This window comes from Onychostoma macrolepis, chromosome 05, assembly GCF_012432095.1.
Source record: "Onychostoma macrolepis isolate SWU-2019 chromosome 05, ASM1243209v1, whole genome shotgun sequence".
In the NCBI taxonomy this organism is placed as follows: Eukaryota; Metazoa; Chordata; class Actinopteri; order Cypriniformes; family Cyprinidae; genus Onychostoma; species Onychostoma macrolepis.
This window is the reverse complement of record NC_081159.1, coordinates 21,586,518-21,607,018: the sequence shown is the minus strand read 5'-3', so window position 1 is coordinate 21,607,018 and position 20,501 is coordinate 21,586,518. Positions and strand designations below refer to the sequence as shown.

Below are 20,501 nucleotides of genomic sequence, written 5' to 3'. Positions count from 1 at the left end.
CTTGATCTCATTGCTGTCCAGGAGAAATAACTGGGATTTTAAAGAGATCGAATCAAATACTTTAACAGGAGCCAGCAGTATGATCTGTCATCTTACCCCCATTTCCCTTTTCATCCTTTAAATAAACAGCCAAACTTGATACAGCAAAAGTGCACTTGTATAGAAGCATTTGTAAACACGCTGACTTATGAATATACTTATATGGTACATCAGGCAGTCCAGCTAAAATAGCTACCACATTATCTTTCCTCAAAAAAAAACTTTCTAAGAATTGAATTCAGAGTCACTACAAAAAGTGCAGAGATATATGATGTTATCTCAGCACCCCACCACTGTTCTGACCCTTTCATCGTGTTCTTTGGCTCTGTTCGATGGTGGTTCACAGATAGCACATTCTCTACCCAAAAACTGACAGCTCACTAACAGCATGTGGTCAGTCTGTTTCAGTGTGCCTAGCCTGAAACTTATATGTCTTTTTGGGCGACCCACAGGCTTGCTGCAGGCTTCATCTCTCGCTCTCTCTCTCGCTCCATCTCTCCTTTCTTCTCAGCTCTTGCGAGAAAAGGGGGAAATTGAGCTCTCCTCAATCTGGATTCTGACAGGGTGCGCTCTGTGCAGCACTGATTTCTGCAAATTGCCATGAGACTCAACCAGAAGAACTCGCAGTGCAGCTAGCAATTTTTTTTTTTTTTACCAGAGATTACAAAATGACAAAATGCTCCACAAATATGAGCTAATATGAATTATTAGTTCTAATGAGGTGTCTGAAGACAGTACAACACATCCAGACATCAAAAGACACATCCGGTAGCTGTTATAGAAATTTAAAAAGAGGGGCCAGTGTGCAAAAAGGGGTCAAATAAATAACATTTCAATAACATGTCAATAACAATTGTATGCTTTTGAAATGAAAAATACCCATGTTTATGAGATAGAAAACATCATAAATATTATATATGTAACATTACAAACGTCTTTTTCGCTTTTGATCAATTAAATGTGCCATGCTACATTTTTCCAGGATTCTTTGATGAATAGAAAGTTCAAAAGAACAGCATTCATGTGAAATAGAAATCTTTTGTAACATTATAAATGTCTTTACTGTCACTTTTGATCAATTTGATGTGTCTGTGCTATTATAAGTATTAATTTCTTTAAAAAAAAGAAAATCTTAACCTTTTGATTGATAATATATATGAAAATAGTGTAGATTTAACATTTTTCACCCTACAAACACTGAATAAAATTCATAAAACAATTTTGCCTAGAACACAAGTTACAAAAAAATAAATACATTTTTAAATAGCATTTTATTACTCTCAAATTACTTTTATTAACTCATTTGCATTATTCTTATTTATTGTTGAAAAAAATCTAACTAAAAGTAACATAAAAATAGCTGTTAAAAGAAAACAAATAAATAATTTTAAATTGCACTGTTCAACAAACTCCATACAAAGAAAATAAAGTTGAGTATTTCCTTACACTTGTACTTACTTATACTTAAATTTCTCAACCCTTAGCTATACCTCTGGCCACAATATTTTTGCAATTTGGGCATTTCCATAATTGGTCAAACATTTGGTGGTAGCGATATGATGTGAAGTATTGCTAAATAAGGAATAATCACCCGGTCCGACACATGTAAACCATATCAGATGTTCCAGTCTCTCTCCCTTCCTGTTATTCTGATACTTGACTGACGTGTCCAAATCCTGAAAGAACAAATTCAAAGATTGTTTTTGCAAATGTTCGCCTCAGACTCAGAGATCCAGGGAAGTTTTAGTAGAGAAGCTAGAGGACATACAGAGGTGAGAATGAGGGAAAAAACAACCTCTATTTGTTTTATAATTAGGCTTCCATCTGGTTTCATTGCATACTTTTACCAATTCTTGGTCTTGATTCAAATTAAATAATTGTCAATTTCTCCTCTATTGCAAATGTCCTCACTAATAGCTGATTGTTTTTTTTTTGGATGACAAAAGCCATAATGATTGTATTTGCACCCAAAATGTTCTACCTTGGGTATTAATTCATTAGTCCTATCTGCCAGGCGTTCAAAAAGCAAACATTCTATTAACATGTTTCATTAAGTACTCTCATTTTTCTTTTTTTGCAAGAAGGAAGTTGATAACAGACGTATCGTGATGCTCTTTATGCTCCATTTACCTAAATGTGCTGCTGAAACAAAACAGTAACATGTATTTTAGATATCATTAGTGAGTTACTGCTGCATGACAGTTCCTCACACTCTTTGCTCATGGTAAACACAGACACTCCAAATCTGAAAGGTGTAAACAAATTGGAAGTGTGATACTGAGCCATCGCTTCTAACTGGCTGCCTTTTTTTTCAGCACAGTTCTGTCAGGTAATTTGTCATATAGTGCAAGTAGAAAGTCTTGTCTTTGACGCTGAAAGCAATCAGTCTAGCTGGCATACCGCTGCATCTCTTCATTACCTGTGATTGTGAATTGACCGGTTGTTCTGACATATGGCATTCTAATATACTCAATGAATTAAGACTGCATTTCGCCACTTAACTACTATAATATTTCATACAGGAACTTCTCAGTAATGTTGATGAAATTTCCACATCCACAGATGAAAAATCACTTTCTCTCTGGAATTTTACTTTGCTTGTCTAAATGTACTGGAATGCATGAAAGTGTGTACGTGGCGTCAGAATGAGTTTAAGAGTGGGGCCGGGACTAGATGGTTAGGTTGTGGTATCACTGTTTGACACAGCCTTTATAATATTAATTAGCTCCCTTTTTATGTTGTCAGCCAAACCTTTGCACTATTCATAAATTGATGTTCTGTGCAAAAGTGCTGCACTGTAAAAAATGACCGTTATTTTAACAGTAACAAACTGTGAAAATGCTACAGTAAAAACCTGTTAAATGGTTAACGGTAAGTTCCCCTAATATATACGATGAAAAACTGTAATAGACATTTCAGACAATTTTACGGTGAAATTGCGTTTTTGGAAGTGAAAACGAATGTAAAATTTACAGGGAAAAACCTTAAATTGACGTTCCCAGAATTCCCTGCGTTGCATTTCAGATTGGATGTTTTTTCTTTTAAATAACTATGTTGAAATAATGTTTCTTCTTAGTTTTTTTCTTATCAGTTATGTTTATTAGGGTTGTATGTTACATCTAATGTTGTTAAAACAATGTTTATTGCATATTTCAGTTTAATGAGTCTCACCATGATAGTGTTTAGTGTTTGTGTGAATGACACTGTGCACCTTCTATATATGTTATTATTTAAAAGCTGCTTGTGATGGGCTTTGGTTCATCACGTGACTTTCTCATCACCACCTGCATTTGGTGGTTATCAGTGTATTTCAAAGGTACAAAACAGATTTCAGTAATTCAATAGGTTGGTATATTAACATTATATCAGTTAATGAAATTATGGTATTTAACTGTAATTTTAAGTTAAAACCATGAAACCTAAAATGTTGCTACCGTATTTTTTTACTGTTCATTTTACGGATTTTTTTTTTTTACAGTGTGCAGTTGTATGGCCCTGTATGTAGATGTTCTATGCAGAGATGCAGTATTAGTTTTTAATATTAAGAAATAAATGGATTAAGTCTGTATAGTTAAAGGAATTCGAAGTACATAAAAAAAGGAAAATTCTGTCTTTTACCTGACTCTCTCAAAAAGATTATACAGCATTTTGATGAATATTTGATGAACAGTTTTTGTCAATGAAAGTCAATGGTGTCCAAAATAACATTAGACCCCACTGTCATTGTTTAGATAAAAAACACAGAGACATTTTTGAAAATATCTACTTTTGTGCTCCACAGAAGAAAGTCATATACAGGTGCATCTCAATAAATTAGAATGTCGTGGAAAAGTTCATTTATTTCAGTAATTCAACTCAAATTGTGAAACTCGTGCATTAAATAAATTCAGTGCACACAGACTGAAGTAGTTTACGTCTTTGGTTCTTTTAATTGTGATGATTTTGGCTCACATTTAACAAAAACCCACCAATTCACTATCTCAACAAATTAGAATATGGTGACATGCCAATCAGCTAATCAACTCAAAACACCTGCAAAGGTTTCCTGAGCCTTCAAAATGGTCTCTCAGTTTGGTTCACTAGGCTACACAATCATGGGGAAGACTGCTGATCTGACAGTTGTCCAGAAGACAATCATTGACACCCTTCACAAGGAGGGTAAGCCACAAACATTCATTGCCAAAGAAGCTGGCTGTTCACAGAGTGCTGTATCCAAGCATGTTAACAGAAAGTTGAGTGGAAGGAAAAGTGTGGAAGAAAAGATGCACAACCAACCGAGAGAACCGAAGCCTTATGAGGATTGTCAAGCAAAATCGATTCAAGAATTTGGGTGAACTTCACAAGGAATGGACTGAGGCTGGGGTCAAGGCATCAAGAGCCACCACACACAGACGTGTCAAGGAATTTGGCTACAGTTGTCGTATTCCTCTTGTTAAGCCACTCCTGAACCACAGACAACGTCAGAGGCGTCTTACCTGGGCTAAGGAGAAGAAGAACTGGACTGTTGCCCAGTGGTCCAAAGTCCTCTTTTCAGATGAGAGCAAGTTTTGTATTTCATTTGGAAACCAAGGTCCTAGAGTCTGGAGGAAGGGTGGAGAAGCTCATAGCCCAAGTTGCTTGAAGTCTAGTGTTAAGTTTCCACAGTCTGTGATGATTTGGGGTGCAATGTCATCTGCTGGTGTTGGTCCATTGTGTTTTTTGAAAACCAAAGTCATTTACCAAGAAATTTTGGAGCACTTCATGCTTCCTTCTGCTGACCAGCTTTTTGAAGATGCTGATTTAATTTTCCAGCAGGTTTTGGCACCTGCCCACACTGCCAAAAGCACCAAAAGTTGGTTAAATGACCATGGTGTTGGTGTGCTTGACTGGCCAGCAACTCACCAGACCTAAACCCCATAGAGAATCTATGGGGTATTGTCAAGAGTAAATGAGAAACAAGAGACCAAAAAATGCAGATGAGCTGAAGGCCACTGTCAAAGAAACCTGGGCTTCCATACCACCTCAGCAGTGCCACAAACTGATCACCTCCATGCCACGCCGAATTGAGGCAGTAATTAAAGCAAAAGGAGCCCCTACCAAGTATTGAGTACATATATAGTAAATGAACATACTTTCCAGAAGGCCAACAATTCACTAAAAAAAATGTTTTTATTGGTCTTATGAAGTATTCTAATTTGTTGAGATGTGAATTGGTGGGTTTTTGTTAAATGTGAGCCAAAATCATCACAATTAAAAAACCAAAGACTTAAACTACTTCAGTCTGTGTGCATTGAATTTATTTAATACACAAGTTTCACAATTTGAGTTGAATTACTTAAATAAATGAACTTTTCCACAACATTCTAATTTATTGAGATGCACCTGTATGTTTGGAACAAGATGAGAATAACAGTAACTGATGACATGTTTGAATGAACTATCCCTTTAAATTCTTAAAACTAAATTGTAAACTATTTACCATCAAGATACAATAAGAAAAAACTGTCAATAGTGCACTGATTGCCTTATTTTTCGATATAAATGTAAATTTGGTGTCCTGAAATAAGTGATTTGATTTGCAGCCTTTTTGAATCAATTACAATTGAGATTCAAACAGAGATTCAGCACTTCACGTTTTCTAATTTTCTCACCTATTTAAAAGTGCACTCATTCATTTCTTCCTCATTAAAAACACTTTACCAGTCATGAAATTAATGACAGTCTATCACGGTTTCCACGAAAGTATTTCCACAACTGTTTTCTACTTTGATTTTAATAAGAAATGTTTCTTGAGCACCCAATCAGCATATGAGAATAATTTCTGAAGGAACGCGTGACACTGAAAACTGGAGTAATGGCTGCTGAAGATTCAGCTTTGCCATCACAGGAATAAAATTATATTTAAAAATATATTCAAATAGAAAAGTTATTTTGTAATAATATTTCATCATGTTACGGTTTTTGATCAAATAAATGCAGCATTGGTAAGCATTAGAGACTTCTTTCAACAACATTTGAAACGATCTTAAAGGGATAGTTCACCCAGAAATGGAAATTCTGTCATCATTTACTCACCCTCAAGTAGTTCCAAACCTGTATGAATGTCTTTGTTCTACTGAACACAAAGGAAGATATTCTGAAGAATGTGGGTTCTGGAACAGAGCAGTTCTGGGGCACACATTGACTTCCATAATATTTTTTTTCCTACTATGGAAGTCGATGGTGCCCCAAAACAGCCTGGTTACAAACTTTCTTCAAAATATCTTCGTTTGTGTTCGACAGAACAATGAAATTCATACAGGTTTGGAACTACTTGAGGGTGAATAAATGATGACAGAATTATCATTTTTGTGTGAACTATCCCTTTAATTATTCCAAACTTTTGACCAGTAGTATATTCTTAGTTCAGGGGCAAAAACACACCATTACCTCTTTTAAGCAACATCAGAACCTGAAACTAGAAAAAGAAATGTTAAGCTTTCATTCTCAGTCTCTCGCCTTCTCTTTTCCTTCTCTCAACGCCTGTTTTCCTGATTGCACTTAATTGTTAGTGAAATGGTGGGTGAGGTATAAGCTGTGGTCAGCGAGAGGTGACTACTGCCTCATCAGAGTTCTTTCATGCTGTAGCTGGTTCAATCATCTTTCCTGGACACATTCTTTAACATCAGCCATGGAGAAGCGGTTAGCGTAGGAAGGGGGCGGATGAATGGGGCCAAGTCCAAGTCTCCCGATGACAGCAGTCCACCTGTGTCACTAAGGAATATGAAAGAATGGAAGTATAATTAATCATGGCCTCGTTTTTCAAATCGCTCATGGAGGGAATCACAGGAAGCAACAATATTACAGAGAACTCGTCTCTTGTGTTGTCTTCAGATTGGCAGGTGGCATTCCTGATACGAGTATCTCTCAGTCTGGCCCTCAGGGCATTTCCTGCAGTGTGTACTGTCTGCTCTTAGGAGAACATCGCCAGTTTGTTCAATTTGGAGAAAAAAATGATGTTTATAGGAGCTCAGTCACATAACCCAATCTGAAATTGGTTTGTCTCATGAATATCAATTACAACATGAATGGATGGTTTAAGATTACTTCAAAACTGAGCTGTTTAATATTCATGAGGGCTGTAACATTTATGATAATATTATTCACATATTATTCACAAATGTTCATTCATATTTGTGATTTTTCATGTGTGGATGTGGAAACTTCAACATTATTGAGCAGTTCCTTTAATTAAGTAAACACTGTATTTGGCACAGGTAAACATTGTCACATTCTTTACTTGCATAATAAAATAAATAAATAAATAAATAAAAAAGAAAGTAGACACTGTATTGTCACCTGGCTGTGGATTTGCAAGTTAACGTTGTGATTCAAACGCGTGTGGTGCATTTTAATAGATTTAGACCGTAAACAAAAGGAAACTGTGATGCAGTTTGGTTGCTGTGTTTCCCTGTTACAGGTTTATTTAATAATTCATGCATTAAGCACTTTGTAATTGCTTTTGTGGGATTAATATGAAGTAATATATTCATTTCTGATAGAGGACTTCTTGTCTGTGGCACTGTGTTTGATTTATAATCTTAGTTCTTTGTTAGACCCAGTGCATTAGGGGTAAGAAATGAGCTGTGCCTAGATTTCTTGGACAGGCAACATGACTCAAATCTGACAGAGATTTGGCAAAGCAAAACCGTTTTGAGAATAGAAAAGAATCGGTGGAATTGTACATTACAGTCTGAACAGTGAGAGGAGATTTCACCAAGAATGAATTGCGCCCAGCTGATAACGTCATTTATTTGGATGTGCTGTTTGCATTATGCACCCAATTCTCTAAAGGAATGATTACAATTACATGAATGCATTTCTCAGATGATTTTAGTAATTTAAATAAACAATTTTATTTAGATAGACACATTAACTTGTGGCCATATTGTGCTAATTCATTCCCTCATTTTAATTTAGTAAAATCATGTAACAAATGTCTAATTCATAGCCACAATATTTTTTTTTCTTTCGCTGTATATTATTTCATAAGCCTTGTTTTGCATTCTTATAATATGAAATAAACAAAGGATCAAGAATGAGAGTTCAATTAAATCGATAAATAAAATCAATAGGATGGATGAAATACTACATATTTGCATAATAAAATTACTAAAAATTTCTTTAAATAGATAAAATGAGTGTGAACTTTCCTGTTGGTTTTTCCCATCCCATGAAAACCAGAAAAAAAAGAATGCTAAAATTGCATGCAAATTTAATTATTACAACATCTAGAATTACAATAATGTTAATATAAAAAATTCTTTCTTTCTTTTTGAAGGTATTTTGTGTGTGTAGCAGTGCTGATTTACTTCTTACCTCTCCTGGTGATGGGCTGTGCTTACCTGGTGGTGGGTTTGACTCTGTGGGCCAGTGAGATCCCAGGAGATTCATCTGACCGTTATCAAGAGCAGCTGAACGCCAAACGCAAGGTCTTCATCACATCATCCTCTTGTTCCTCCTTTTTTCATCATCTTTTAAGCCCGTGACATTTGCCTACTCACACAGTGCAGGTCAGACTCTGAACTCTGAGTTAACAAAGCAGACAGAGTTCACATGCAAGGGGAGGAGGGTCAGACAAGGCCGCATGAAATAGTCACTATAAAACTCACCCGCAGTGAGAAGGTCCGTCTGCTTCTTTCATCTGTATTCTCTGTGTGCATGTGTGTCTGCCTCATTCACCACACTTGAAGGATATGAAGTCAAGATATGCTCCTCTCCAATATCTACTTTACATATCATTGCTATAGCATTATGCCTCACCATCTTCCTCTTCTTCCTCACACAAAATATCTTAATCTAGTTTTTAAGCAACCATCGTTAGTACTTATGATGACACAATGTGACATACTACCTCTGAGCGCCCGTATGTCCCCATCTTCTGTTTGAGCTTCATAAACATCAAAGAGCCTCTGACAGTCTGCTGGTGACTGAGTGATTTGCTACTACATACTCTGGCTTCTGGCAGAGTGTGTCACTGTGGTTTTCATGCTGATTTCAGGCCCATTTCAGGATCAGGAATCTCTAGCGTTGTAGAACAAGAGTAGTTTAAGGCAACTGACCTACCTTTCATAGACCTAGAGTAGTCGGGACAGGTGCAGATTATTGACAGCAGTCCAAAGGCAGCTTTTTCTATGGTAGAATGATAAAACAAGAAAGTCAAAGTAGTGAAAAATAAGATAAGCTGCATTAGCTGAAAAATAAGATGTTATTTGAAGGTGCACTCAGTATATATAAGTATATATATAGTATTATATATAAGTACTATTTTGGACATGCTGAAGAAACATGAATGCAATATCACACAAACAATTTCAGTTACTAATGCTATTGTAGAAATGCATGATTCCAGCGACATTATCCACCTTATTTGTAACTTAAGTGCAGGTGCGGCTATTGTTAACTTGAATGTGCAAGGCTTCAGGGTCACACTTTATATTTGGTGGCCTTAACTACTATGTACTTACATCAAAAAATAAGTACAATGCACTTATTGTGTTCATATTGTATTGCAAAACACTTTTGCTGCTATTGAGGTGGGATACGGGTAAGGTTAGGGAAAGGTTTGGTGGTATGGGTGGGTTAAAGGGTGGGTTTAGGTGTAAGGGATGGGGTCAACAGTGTAATTATAAATGTAATTACAGAAATTAATTATAGATGTAATTACATAAAGGTATTATTAACAATATACAACCTGGTCTCATAAAAATACGTACCTCTGTGCACTTTTTGTGCGACACAGTTTTACCTTGCTGCACGTTTCGCCGCAGTTTGAAATAGAAATGTCCACTGAGTGGCGCTAAAACACAGGTTCAATATGTAAACCCTGGCACGTTTTTATTACGTAGATATTGGTACGTATTGCTGTTTTTTTATTACGTTGCTTCACGTATTGCTGCGGTTCAGAATTCAAATATCCGGGGACTGTCGCTAAAAGTTAATGCTCTAACGTGTTGGAAATATGCCCTACACCAAATCCAGCCCTAAACCTACCCGATAGTGTTAACAAATGCAAAACTGATATAAAAACGTATTAGCTGATGCAACTGTGCCATTTGAACTTCCTTTTACACAGATTTTAACTGCTTCGTCGAACCGTAGTTACATGGGATTCGAATCGGTGCTTCTCGTCTCCTAAATCCGTCTCCGTGAGCTACCAACAAACTTGTTGTGTATGAAAACCCATAGATATGAAGCTGGATGTGTGCGATGCTAATGTTCAAAAGCATCAGTTTTCAAATCTCCCAGCATATTAATATTGTTTTGAAGTCATAGCATGATATTCTTCAAGTAATTGTGCGAAAATTACGCTTTATTAATCGCAACTCTGTAAATTTGTGTGAAAGTGTTCATTTATTTTGGAAACTGCAGTGATATGTACTTATTGGTATGTATTTCATGTCACGCTAAAAAGTGCACCCAGGTACGTAAATGCCATGAGACCAGGTAGACAATATAAGTACAATGTAAGAACATGTATGTACACGATAAGTGCATTGTACCAAATTATTAATTTAAATGTAAGTACATTTAAATGTAAGTTACAGTTAAGGCCACCATGTAAAGTGGGACCGGCATCAGTTGTCATCTGCCACCAGTTTTTTTTTTTTTTTTTTTTACATGTACAGTACAAAACAATGTTGTTATGTTGCTTGATATTGCATACTGGTGTCTCTTATAATATTATTTTAATTTATTTTCGTAATCACGAACACATTGTAGTGCAAATAACTTTTACCAGTAGCAGCTAATGAATCAAGTCTGGCATGTTCACAGAAAATAGCTTACTTCTGCTTAGAAAAATATGGATAATAAGGTGATGAGACATTAAGTTGAATAAAAATGAGTGCTGTCATGGGAGAGTCCTGTCTTACAGTTAAAAGAGCCAGATGCCTGTTAGTTCACTTATGAATGTGCATGGACAATAGCCAGGCCAGTGTGTGTAGTTGGAGTTAAAGAAGCCCAATTCATGCTTTAAATACCATTTTTGTCAGATTTTATTCCAGATTTAAAAAGGTGTTATTTAAATGTACCATTGGCACACAGTTTTGTAAATGCTGACCTTCATGAGGCAACTTGCTCTACGTGAAATATGACTGTGTGCCTTTAAAGCTATAGTGTATGATTTTAGTGCCACTAATTGCAGAAAATTGAAATGCAAATAGTATTTGGTTTCCCAAATACTCTGTCATTCATTTATCAGACCAACAAGTAGTCCCACCTAAACTCAAGGCATTGGTTAAACCAATGTGTTTTATCATAGAAACAATAAGCCTTAAATATCATTTATGTAATTGAAGCTATTTTTGAAACATATTTGGCTCTTTGATAAGTGGCTCAGCACAATGCATATTTTTAGCTTTACCAGTATATTTATTAAGTGTAAATGTGATTTTTAATGACATGTTTGCATGCTGTTTGCTGGTGGTATATTAAAGCCACTGAACCACCTAAAAGCTGTCCAGAAAAATGATTAGGGGACATTTCGTCTGTCAGCATTCTGCCAGTTTTTGTGCAATGTGGGCAGCATGCAAAGCCCAGGAAGTCAGTTTGAAGGACAGAACATGTATTTATAGACATACAATATAACCAATATTGAAATTTTCTCTTCTTGCCGACCCTCAGGTGGTGAAGATGATGATTGTGGTGGTCTGTACGTTCGCTGTTTGCTGGCTCCCCTATCACGTCTATTTCCTGATTCACCAGTTCTACCCGCATCTGTTTGAGCATCCCTTCATTCAGCAGGTCTATCTGACTATCATGTGGCTGGCAATGAGCTCCACTATGTACAACCCCATTATCTACTGCTGCCTCAATGACAGGTAATTTCACCTGGAGTGAAAACACAGTAATTGACGTGCACACACATACACACAGGCACGTCTAGCTCTTTCCAGAGTCCCTGTAATATTCGCTATAATATCATTATTGTTCAAAACGATCCATCTTTTTGTGCCATAAAATGCAGTCCAATGCTGTGATGTATTATTCTCTAATGTATCCTGGTTTTACCGCCTCACTGAGAAATCCATCACAAAAGCCTTTGAAAAACAACAAAGCCTTAATATCTTCTGGTCAGTTTTCAACTTTAAACCCATCATCATCATCATCTCCTACATTTCTAAATGCTTCCTCAGGTTCCGTGCCGGATTTAAGCAAGCATTCCACTGCTGTCCGTGCGTCCCTGAGGGATCCTATGAGGGTCTAGAGCTCAAGTCCACCCGGTACCTTCAAACCCAGACCAGTTTGTACAGGGCCAGTCGAATGGAGACCACCGTGTCCTGCGTGATGCAGCCGTGTGAAGATGGCCAGAAGGTCACGTTTGGGAGCATCAGAGGGGCCGCTGGGAGGCCGGCAGTTCACAGCCCCTCCAGGGAGCTCACCTCCAATGGCTCATCCTCCCGTAGCATCTCCAAGACCGTGTCGGAGACCTCCAGCTTTTACTCCAGTAACAACCTTCAAGAATGAGAGCGCAAAAGCACAAGAGTCAAGGAGACCGAATGCCACTATTTTTGCAGAGATGTAATCGTTTGACGAATCCTCTTCTGTCGTCCCCCCAGTGTAAATCATGAGGATTACCTTGAGTCTGTGCAGATGTGTGTGTTTTAGCTGGTTGAGTACACACACGCTAAGCGTTTTTAATTTCAAACGATCCTTCATCTTTCACTTTTGTCACATTCTACTCATGAGGTTCATAATTATTATTAGAGGAACATTTACATTGATTTTTTTTTGGAAATGCTTTCTTACCAAATTGATGTTAATGACATGTTGCTTTGTGCTGGCTTAAATGAGAGCCTGATTGATTGATCCTGCAATCACTGAAGACATTTTAAAGGTTTACAATAATGGACATGTGATGTAGTGGAACAATGAGTCATTATACTGTAAATATTGAATATGACCACTTATATTGGTCTATCGACTATACCTGAGTATAAGAGGAATAGGAATAGGTTCAAAAATATCAACGAAGGTACCCCTCTTAATCCCCCGAGTCTCTAAAAATGGCCCACCTGGTACAAATGATACCTGAGCACATGTCGTTTCTTCAGTGCTTTATCTGCAAATGGGAGATTACTGCAGACTTCACAGCATGTTTTCCCTGTAAGCACATTCTGCCTTCAAAATCTCTAAACTGGCTGAGACTGAACAAAAACACAGAGGGCAGAGATTATACCACTGAAAATGCCTTGGTGGCTTCACGGTCAGTTAGAGCAATGATCCAGCCTGTGAAATGAAAATGAACAATGTCAGTTGCCAATATCAACACAGGCAAATACAAAAGAACCTTGTTAAATGACTTTTCAAGGTGTGCCTGGAAACACAATTGCGTGGTGGTGAAAGCTCTGAATGCCTGTCCTGATTTTGTGTGCTCTGAAGAATAGATCTGGAGGAAAAAAATGTAATGTGCAGAGAATTTTTGTACTAGGTATTTTTCCTTCGGTCGATTATTCTTTTTTTCTCTCCTTGTCTGCTTATTTATTTATTTTCATAATTGACCCTTTGCTACGCTCCGCCCCTTGGTTACTGTTGCCAACCTGGTTACCCTGGCTTACTCCTTGGAATGAACTGGAGATGAACAGCATGATTATTAGTGAAAAGTGCTCATAAAGTGGTAAGAACTGATTAGATCTTATTTTTATATAGGCTGAAATGAATCATGACATCTTTTTATCTGCTTTTTTAAATAATGCACATAGTAATGCGATTAAAAAGCTACAGAGACTGCAAGTGAAAATCAAGGCAATCACTTCTCAGTCAGCTGAAAAGAAATAGCGAATAAATGAAAACATCAGTGTATAACAGAACTGTTCCTAATATTTACAATAACTGTGGTACTTTTGAACACTTCAATGACATGAATTTACAATGACATTGATTGTCAAGAAAAAAAAAGGGAGATGGAGTATAATAATTACCATTACAATTCAATTTATAACAATTATAATATTCTTTCATATAAAATCTCTATTAGCGCTGCTATGGTGTTGCGGTTCGAGAACGAGTGAAGAACTCTTGGCTATGTTTTCCAAATGCATCATAAACAGTGAGTAGATCGTAAACCACCAGCACCAACAGACTCTATGATCTACTTACGCTTATGAAGCTTTTACAAAATGCAGTCCTGAATGATTCAAACACTCACTTATAATACTCAGAAAGACGCAACAGTCGCCGCCTTTGTAAAGATTCAAGTGATTAGGATGAACCAAATCATACCCACTACTGTACTCTGAGTCAATTCCACTCCAAACTTTGGAGTCAACCTTCAATTCACAACGAATCAAAGAGTCAATTCTTTTTGGGATTTGACTCCCATTTCGATCTCTAGATACCTTTTTGTGTCACCTGACCACTGGCAACAAAAGAATAATGTGTCAAACCAGGAGGATGGGGAATGGAGTATGGGATAGCCGACTGATGCCTATAGGTATACCAGTTGTGATTTTGGCGGCCCATTTCTATGCTGCATACTCAAATTTTTGCATCTCTGGATGGACACAACAGTTGCTGACTGCTGAGGTATGATTAGTCATAAGGCGGAGCTTAGCCAAGTGCCAATTCTGTAGTTCTTCTGTTGTACAAGCATTCACGAGCACACGTTCCTCTCACACTGGACAAGGCCAGAGTAAAATTAGCCCTTCAGGCACCTCCCTTGATACAGTGACAGCAATATGATACTGAGGTACACAGGATTATGGGACAAAAGGGGAAGATGTGAGATGGGGGGTTGAAGTGACCACCTGCTGCTGTTCTTGACTGGGATTGTGACAGTGGTGTCCGTTTTCTAAAACGGAGATCCATGCTGTTCTTATGTATGATTTGTAACAGACTGGCTCTTCACATGTTTGTGGGCCTGAGCGTTCATTGTTCACACAGTGGCAGCAGGCTTGTTATGCTGCAATATGTTCAGAATATTTTGGACGGTAAATGACTGTGATAGGAATGTGCCTAACTGTTTGGCAGGTGCTGACAGCTCATTCCAGGAATAAATGAACCATACTCTGTTCCTGATCTTTTTTAGAAATTCAGAACTGTCTGTGATGCTTGTGCTGCATTTACCTTCACACTCTCTCTATCTCTCTCTCTCATATATATATATATATATAGTGTGAAGGCATATACAGTACATACTACCAGTCAAACATCTGGAATATTAGGTTTTTTAATGTTTTTGAAAAAAGTCTCATATGCTCACCAAAGCTGCACCAAATCAGCATTTTGGATTTCTGAAGGATCAGTTGACACTGAAGACTAGAGTAACGGCTGCTAAAAAATTCAGCTTTGCCATAACAGGAATAAATTAATGTTAAATACATAAAATTTAAATTGTAATGATATTTCACAATATTACTGTTTTTACTGTATAAAACATGTGCTGCCTTGGTAAGCAGAGACTTCTTTAAAAAACATTAAAATATCTTATTCCAATGTCTTTTCTTAATTATGACCAGTAGTATATATCTGCACCCAAAAGGGAAAATTAGGTAATTGTTTATCGTCATGTCATTCCAAACCCTTATGGTTTCTTCTGTAGAATGCAAAATAAGATATTTTGAAGATTTTTCTTTTTGTCTGTACAACACCAGAACTCCATTTTTCTAAATATTTTAGTTTGTCATACAGGTTTGGAACAACATGAGGGCAAGTAAACAATTACAGAATCTTCATTTTTGGGTAAACAATCCCTTTAAGATGAACGTACGGAATGTCTGATGAGAATATAGGTAATAGGCATATAGTTAATCGCATACATAAAAAGACTAATTTAAGTTTTGTTCATCTGCCAGTTGGGGTTTTGTGGCACCTCTGTGGAACACATTTATCTATATGAGTGTGAGCACAGGAGGATTTGCTCTCATCAGCTCTATCTCTCTATAATCAGAGTAATTACCCAAGAGAAGAGAACACAGAGGGGAGGACAACAGCTGTGTATGAAAGCATTCACACACAGACTCATCCACCCTCCAGCATTCCTCACATCTCTCCCAAGGCCATTCTGCATGGCTGCTTAATTTCACTCAAAGTTATTATTCGTGTTCGTATGTAAACATAGTGAGCGTGAGTGAGAGTGTGCATGTTTAAACATACCTCTACATGAGTCCAGCTGGTATAGTTCATCAGTTATTCTGAAAGAAAGATACGCTTTGATTTCTATCCAGCACAGGAGGCCTGGACTGCTGGTTTCACTGACTTGAAATGTCCTGTAAGACTCTGATCACAAGAATTCTTTGCTTGAAGATGCTATCATTAGTAACATTAAAGGGGTCATGACATCATTTTAAAGGTCATTTTATGTCAGTTTTTAGTTTTTATGACCATTTTCCGCCTTCTCTCTAACATGTTGAATTTATCAAGCCATTTTGCTGCACTTTAGGTTTTCTGCGTATGCGTCCTCTCTTTTTTTTTTTTTTGCAAAAAGAGTACCAGTGCTTACTTGTGTGTTGGGGAATTGTTGTCTAATAGAGTTGGCGCTGCTCCATCTTTCAGTAACACTCTCTTTGCAAAGCCTGCATTACAATGTGACAGGCTCACAAAACAACATCTGCGCACTTATAGGTAAGGTTAGACTGAAATGATTGGGACCTTGGTAAAATGTAACTTCATTTCCTTTAGAAGGCCACGCAGAGTCTCAGATGCCACCCCACATCTTTTATCATACGTTTTGTGCCTTTTATCATTCATTTTTTTACGCCTTTAGTTACTTTCTACATCAAACTTTTTAATTAGATAGATCAAGGAAAAAATTGACCCCTTAACCAGATATTACGAAATAGTGTATAGATCATTATTTTATATCTATGTAAACCATTAGAAATGTAACTAAACTTTGATTCACATATTTTCATATGTATATTCATATTTAGAAGTACATCAACAACTTATCAGTTAAGAATATAATTGTTACTGACTTATTATTGAAAGTTTAAGCTTACTCTTAATGAGTTTACCAAGCTAAACAGTATGTAAATATTTCTTATATGCTTTTGGCAGTGGTATTCCAAATATGTGTTTGTATTATATTATAAAAGAGTTAGTTTATTATGTTGTATGACTGAACATACATCAACAAAATGAACCAGACATGACTAAACTGAACCAGTGGGACAAGTTAAAATAATGGCCATTCACTTTTGCTTTCAATGTTGTGCTGGCTTGCTCTCATTTATGTATGCTTTTGTAAAGGATTTTGTATGCATATGCTTCTGTATGCTTTGTCTAAAATATCTGTATTCAGGCCTGTGTGTGCTCTGAAGGGAAGAGTTTGAACATCTCCATTTGGCATTAGAAGTCGTGAAGCAAATCAAGCAGGTTCAGCTAGTTAAGACAGATCACGTTAATCATTTGTGACACACGAAATGAGCCATTGAAGTTAATAAGCAGAGAGAAAGACAAAAGTCTGTGTCTCACAGTAAAGGGTAGAGCTATTGATGATTGAGAGCTTGTTGAAATTCCACTCAGTTTGTCTGGTCAGATGTTGAGTTGTGCCCCGTCTGTGAAGCAGGGTTGATCTTTGTTGCTCCTACGAAAGCTGTCAAAAGGAGTTACTCTAAGTCAATCTGTCTTGCCACCCTCTTTTCTTAAGAAGGTTTTGGAGACTTGTGGCGAATCTCTACAGAATTCATTGTTATATATTCAGTGCTGTAGTTGACTTCGTGTTCTGCATTTAGAGCTAAAAGTATTCATTTCAAATATACATTTTAAAGTTTTAATATATTTTTATTTTAAAATTAATAGCTTCTACATATTTACTGAATTATTCCGTTCTTAGGGATGCACACAGTGTATCTTCATCATTTAAAAACACTAATAATTTAAATAAACATCAAATGTAATCTTTAGAAAACCTCAAAATAAATATAGATTTTTCATTTATATTATAATGTTGTGAAAAATTCACTTATAGCATTTGAAACTATTGATTTTTTTTTTATTTAACTAAGATAAAACAAACCATTTACTTCTATCATCTGCCATTTATCAGTTTTAGCTTCATAGCAAAAAATAATCATTAGCTTATCTTTATTACAATTTTAATATCAGTGCATCCATGCTAATTTTATGCATTAAGCTAAGAACTTATTGTAAATGAAAGAAGTTTATGAAACTGAGAAAACCAAAATAAACAGCTCAAACTTGACAGACAGGAAAAAAATTGACTAAATAAAACAATCAATGGACCAAATCATTGAGTGAATGAGGGAGAAAGATGGAAGCCGAAGAGTTATTTCTCCTTTTGCTCTTTGATTCAGTAGCAACATTTCTCCAAGGAACAAAGTATACAGGGTATGATTGACAGCTAGACTACAAGATGATGCATGGAATGATCCTGCTAATACTAATGAACTCAAAGAGTTCTGAGGATCTTGAAATAAGTCAGGGGCTTTATATGAGGATTTTGTTCCTACAGTTCAGTGAGGTTGCCACTTCAAGGATGGTTCTGAATTATAACAATGTTTACATTCTTTTACCTGATCCTTTTGTGGAATAGCAAGATTGGAAGACGGTGGTCTTCCACTAGAATTTTGGTAGTCAGTGCCTCTATCCAACTCTCAAAGCCTTGTATATGCTAACCAGATAAAATATGGATTTTAAATCTAAGCAGAACAGGTCTACGCATGTCAACACCTTTCAAAATAAGACCAAAAAAAAAAAAGCCTCATTTTGAGTCATTTTTATTGTCTTTTGAAGATTAAATGTGTACAATGATTCTAAAAACATTTGAACTGCAAACTTTCAAATCAGTGCCTGAATACAAATTGTCTTTCTAAAGCCTGTCTTCATAGTTATTAAATGGTGAAATGTGTAGATGTTCAATTTAAAAGATGTTACAGTTCATCACTGAACAATAATGTTATTATTTCCCTCAATGTGCCATTTTATAATGGTTGTATTGGAAAACCAGTCGCTTATGCCCCTTTAAGTTGTTTAGTCAAGTCAGAAATGCTATTGTAAGTCAAAGTATAAATATGTTACCTGCATTTAAAGAATAAACAATAAATCCTGTGAATTATTTTGTTTCGTTTTGTTTTTAAATCAAAGGTAGCAGTCTCAACTGCATTTGAGAGTGTGCTGAGAAGTGAGATCCATCATATAACTATCCTCTTTTTGTTTGTTATGCCTAGAAATGTCATATGAATGACTGTGTGCTGTGTTTTATGTTTGTATAATGACATTTTTCTCTTCTGTCTCTTTTTCTTACAAATTGAGGCAGGCTGAATCAGTGCTGATGCTAGAGGCTCCAGCGACCATGTCAGGAGTGAACATTCATCAGGCTTAAAAACCCACATAAGACTGCATGTCCAAATATTGAGCAATTGCAGTTTAAATGTATATGTAATGTATATTCAACCACTAACTCATAATAGCCCTCACTGATCCAAAATATTTAATCTTTGAGTTATTATAGCTATCTCATATGCTACTTTGGTGAAGATACTATTATCTAAATAAATCCAAGCAACCTTCTTAGTTGCGGTTCAAACCCTCCAGACACTGGGTTTGTCAGAACTGAAATAATAGGAGGGAGAAAGCGGAAAAAGACTCAAGCTGCCCCTCTGGTTTCTCCTTCCTGACATCCTTTTTCTTTCAGTTTCCCATCAAGCTCTCCACATGTGATTAAATAATAACAACAATGATGTGTTTGGCCTGCAGCAAACACATTGGATATGACAAATTGTATTGCCTCTTGTTGACAGGGCATGTGGAATACGGAGGAGTGTGCTGGTGATTTTTCTGTTGTAGGCATGTAAGAGCAGCTCTTTCTCTGTTTTATATTGTGGATTTGTTTCTCTATCCTCTCTATCCTTCTTTTGCATTTGTAGTAGATTTCATGTCCCACATTGCACTGCCCTTGGCATTGCACCGTTAATCTCTCACTCATCTGGATTCAAACAGCATTTCTGTCCTTAATCTAATGCTAATATTCTGTTGCAGGGAAACTTAAAGGTCAAGCTGAAATTCTCCAACAAACAGCAGCTTGGTAATCAATCTCATCATTAGAAAAGAAATGAAACAATTATTTTTCATCCTCAGTGCATTTTATGAATAGATATAATACATCATCAAAACCTTGTTTTTACCAATAGTAAAATGGAACCAGATTCAGCCTGATTTTAGAGTTATGGCTTAGAAGGTTTGTCGCCATTTTAAGGGTACTTCATTAAAATTATGTGATGCTCCCAAAGCATGGAGCTGCTGAAGATCAAAGATATTTTCACACATACTTATGTTCCAGAACTGCTAATGAGCAGCATTTATAGGCATCATATGCACTGCCATGACAAAAATAATGCTCCAAATATATCCTCAGACACCCTGTTTTGGCCAAAATCTAAGGCAGCAGAAAAATATTCTTTGGAAAACAAGGCAATCCCAAAATGCAATGCATTAATCTTTGTGAAAAGTAGGAAATAATGTTAATTATAAATGGATTTATG

General features: G+C 36.5%; 1 protein-coding gene across 1 annotated transcript in view; it reads left to right on the top strand.

Annotated features, from left to right (window-relative positions):
* tacr1a (tachykinin receptor 1a) overlaps nucleotides 1–19,064 on the top strand; it is a 34,234-nt gene extending 15,170 nt beyond the window's left edge. Inside the window, exons 3-5 of the mRNA XM_058777427.1 lie at nucleotides 8,339–8,489; nucleotides 11,683–11,879; nucleotides 12,195–19,064. Coding sequence (XP_058633410.1) covers nucleotides 8,339–8,489; nucleotides 11,683–11,879; nucleotides 12,195–12,525 — 679 coding nt within the window. The 3' untranslated portion in view covers nucleotides 12,526–19,064. The remainder of the gene's footprint in view (nucleotides 1–8,338; nucleotides 8,490–11,682; nucleotides 11,880–12,194) is intronic.
* The last annotated feature ends 1,437 nt before the right edge of the window (nucleotides 19,065–20,501 follow it).